Raw genomic sequence first — 3,807 nt, 5'->3', positions numbered from 1 at the left:
ATCATAAACTAAGTGGTTCACAGGAGTAGAACCTGAGTCTGCTGTAGTTATGGAGATCAAAAGTCTGAAGTGAGTTTTATGAGATGAAAATCAAGGTTTCAGTGAGTCCCTCTAGGAGGCTGGAGGGGACATTCCATGTCTTGTCTTCTAATTTCAGGTGGCTTCTGAAACTATCTGCACACATTACTCCAATGTTGACTCCTCTCTGTGTGTGGCTTTCTCTTCAATGTATGTCTCTATCTTCCTTCTGCTTTCCCCCTTTTCCATTTCTGTGAGAAGTAGTGTCAATATGGACTTCAGGCTGTCTCAAACGTGCGCCATTGGTCTCTGCTTGCTCTGCCTTTTTCCTTACAAAGACACATTTAATCAGGTCTAGGGCCCACCTAGATGATCCAAGATATGTCACTATGGCAAGATTCTTAATTATATTTGTAAAATACTTACCTTTTAGGGTAATGCAAGTTCTGGTAATTAGACCTGATTAGGTGTGAGCGCCACCATTCAGTCCACAATAAAGGATGATTTTTAATGATGAAAAGATGAACATCTTTATAATTGTCTCTTCCCAAGTCCTTACTGCTCCCCGAGGAGGTACCTTTTGAAACTGTTCTGAAATGAATCTCAGTGAGGAATATATATACACAGTTTATATACTTGGTCTTGATAAAAAAATTTTTCTGCTTATATATTTATATGTTTTACTGGAACTATGTTGAAACACCAATGCCAGGGCCAATAAGTGGGAGAGGGTGGGGTGGCAGGCATGGGGAGAGGGGAGGCAACAGGGGTTTGTTTTTGTTGATTTTGTTTGTTTCTTTGTTTTTTGGAGGGGAAACTGGGAATGGAGAAATTTACATGTAAATAAAGAAAATATCTAATAAAAATAATAAAAAAAGAAAATCATATGTGCATTATTGTGTTGTTCTAGTTTTTTGAGTATGAATGGCGATTAAATAATTTTTACTGTTCTGAGGCTCTTTTACTAGATCTCAAGATAAATTTTTAAAATCAGTTTAGTTTTATGTAGTACATCTCTGTAAGTCAATCTTTATTCCTTTCAGGGTAAACATGACATGTGGTTAAGTGTGAAAGAGTTCACAAAATTAAGACCTAAATTATTTTGTGTTACTTCTGTGTTTCCTTAGTGGTTTAGTATTGTTTTGGCAGTGTTGTTTTCTCACCCAGTACTTAGAAAGGATGTTTATACTAATTTACAATAGAAAACACGCTAGAACTAGATTTCCTTAATTAGGGCCTATGCCATAGATAGGGTTTTAATTTTGACTTTGTTATGCTTTGTTATAATTCCATTCAGTTAGAATAATCCTGTAATTTTAACTGTCTTTTAGTAAATAAACAGGAATTCATTCACATAATAATTTATGAATATAAATGTAATTAAAAATCCAGAGAGGATTATACTATTACTTTGTAATTTAATATCTTCTTAAAGAAAACAAACAAAATACATCATGTAAAATGTTTTTAAAATATGTAAAATAAAATAATGTGTTGCTATCATTTAAATTATTTCTTTTTTTGTGTAACATATTCATTTTTTATTATTTAATCCTTTTTATACAGTTCAGTCTTCATTCCCCTCCTGGTCTGACCCCCTACTGCTCCCCATGCCATACCACTTACCCCCACCCCACCCCTCTACCCACCCCTGTCTCCAAGAGGATGTCCCCACTCCCCCACCCCCACCCACCAGACCTCCCTGCTCCCTGGGGCCTCAAGTCTCTTGAGAGTTAGGTGAATATTCTCTCACTGAAGCCAGACCAGGCAGTCCTCTGCTTAAATGTGTTGGGGGCCTCATATCAGCTGGTGTATGCTGACTAGTTGGTGGCTCAGTGTCCAAGGAACACTAGCTGAGTGTCTTCAATGTCTCAGGGATCCAGGTTAGATGAGACTGCTGGTCTTCCTACAGGGTCACCTTCCTCCTCACTTCTTCCAGCTTTTACCTAATTCAGCCACAGGGGTCAGCAGCTCCTGTCCATTGGTTTGGTGTAAATATCTGCATCTAACCCTTTTAGCTGCTTGTTGGGCCTCTCAGAAGAGAGCCATGCTCGTCTCCTTTCTGAAAGCACACCACAGCCTCAGTAATAGTGTCAGGCCTTGCAGCCTCCCCTTGAGCTGGATCCCACTTTGGGCCTGTTGCTGGACCTTCTTTTCCTCAGGCTCTTCTCCTTTTTTGTCCCTGCAGTTCTTTCAGACAGGAACAATTATGGGTCAGAGTTTTAGACCTTGGGATGGTAATCCCATCCCTCCACTTGATGTCCTGTCTTTCTACTTTTTCCCTCTCCTCACTGTAGGGTATTTCATCTAAGGTCCCTCCCTGAGTCCTAAGAGTCTCTCACCTCCTAGATCTATGGTACTTTCTAGAGGGTCTCCCACCACTTCCCAAGGTTGCCTTTTTCCATTCATTCTGCAGGCCCTCAGGGCTTCTCTCCTGTTCCCCCATACCTGATCATGTTCCCCTTTTCCCCTTCCTCTCCCTTCTCCCACCCAGGTCCCTTCTTCCCTCTGCCCCCGTGATTGCTTTCTTCTCCCTCCTGAGTGATATTGAGGCATCCTCACTTGGGCTCTTCAGCTTGTTAACCTTCTTGACTTCTGAAAACACAGCTATTTAAAATGAAACCTGATGTTCCATACCTCTAATCCTGAGCTGTGGAAAGATGAAGGTGGTCATAAGTTCAGAGATAGGGTGAACTACATAGTGAGGCCCGGTTCACACAGGTCCTTGACAAGACCTCATCTTTAAAAAGAGAACACAGCAAAATAAACAAGCAAAGATGCTATTAAGACATACTAATTTGTAATATGTCAGTATATAAATGTAATTTGCCCATGGAGTTGGCTTAACTCTCCCAGGAAGATTCCTCACTTAAAGAAAGCAAGACTGCTTTATATGGTAGTCTTTAGGAAGACCAACATTCGCTATTCAGGTGGAGGAAATTGAGTCGAAGAAACTGAGAGGAGACCAGGATTAGTAGACATTCAGAAAGGTACTCTTCTAGGTCAAGGAATGAAAATGTTTCCAGATAGATGGAGAGGTTAGTGATGTGGAGGCTGTTGGTAATCTTGTAGAATGTGAGAATGAATAGAAACCTACGTGTGGGTTGAAAAATCTATAGTAAATTTAGCTGTATAATGGATTTGTGTAAATTTGGCCATGAAGGAGAAAGAGAGAGACTGAAAGTAATGAGGACTCAGGGGATGGTTAGGCAGGCTTTCTTATTGTTAGTATATAGCTAGGTGTTTACTTGTTACTCAAACATTGTTTTTATTTTTCAGATCTTTCCAGAAACCGCTTTACAGAAATTCCTTCAGATGTGTGGCTATTCGCACCACTTGAAACATTAAACCTGTATCACAATTGCATCAAAACCATTCCTGAAGCCATTAAGAATTTGCAGATGTTAACATACCTTAACATCAGGTAAGCGAAAAATAAATGTTGTAGGTGATGCTGAAACTTTAGCTTAGCAGTTAAGAGAATAGCCTTCTTGTTTCAGAGGAACAGAGTGTAGTTCCCAGAACCCACATGCGGCTTATAACCATCTTTAAGTCCAGTTTCAGAGGATCCAATGACTTCTGACCTCATCAGACACCAGAAACACACATGGTACACATACATGAATGCAGGGAAAATACTCATATCAACAATGACAACAAAAATAACAATAAAATAAATATGATGCATTTTATTATATTTAACTAATAATATCAATATTACATATTATATTAGCTGTAATACAGAATATATCATTCTATAATAATATATAGTAATTATATATTATAATT

The 3,807-nt window shown here is 38.9% G+C and overlaps 1 protein-coding gene across 1 annotated transcript in view; it reads left to right on the top strand.

The window, feature by feature from the left end:
• Positions 1–3,807, top strand: part of Lrch2 (leucine rich repeats and calponin homology domain containing 2) — a 64,984-nt gene that overhangs the window by 13,096 nt on the left and 48,081 nt on the right. Inside the window, exon 2 of the mRNA XM_031379776.1 lies at positions 3,259–3,442. Within this exon, the coding sequence (XP_031235636.1) occupies positions 3,259–3,442 (184 nt within the window). The remainder of the gene's footprint in view (positions 1–3,258; positions 3,443–3,807) is intronic.

Source organism: Mastomys coucha, chromosome X, assembly GCF_008632895.1.
Source record: "Mastomys coucha isolate ucsf_1 chromosome X, UCSF_Mcou_1, whole genome shotgun sequence".
Classification (NCBI taxonomy): domain Eukaryota; kingdom Metazoa; phylum Chordata; class Mammalia; order Rodentia; family Muridae; genus Mastomys; species Mastomys coucha.
This window is presented reverse-complemented; position numbering and strand designations above follow the sequence as displayed.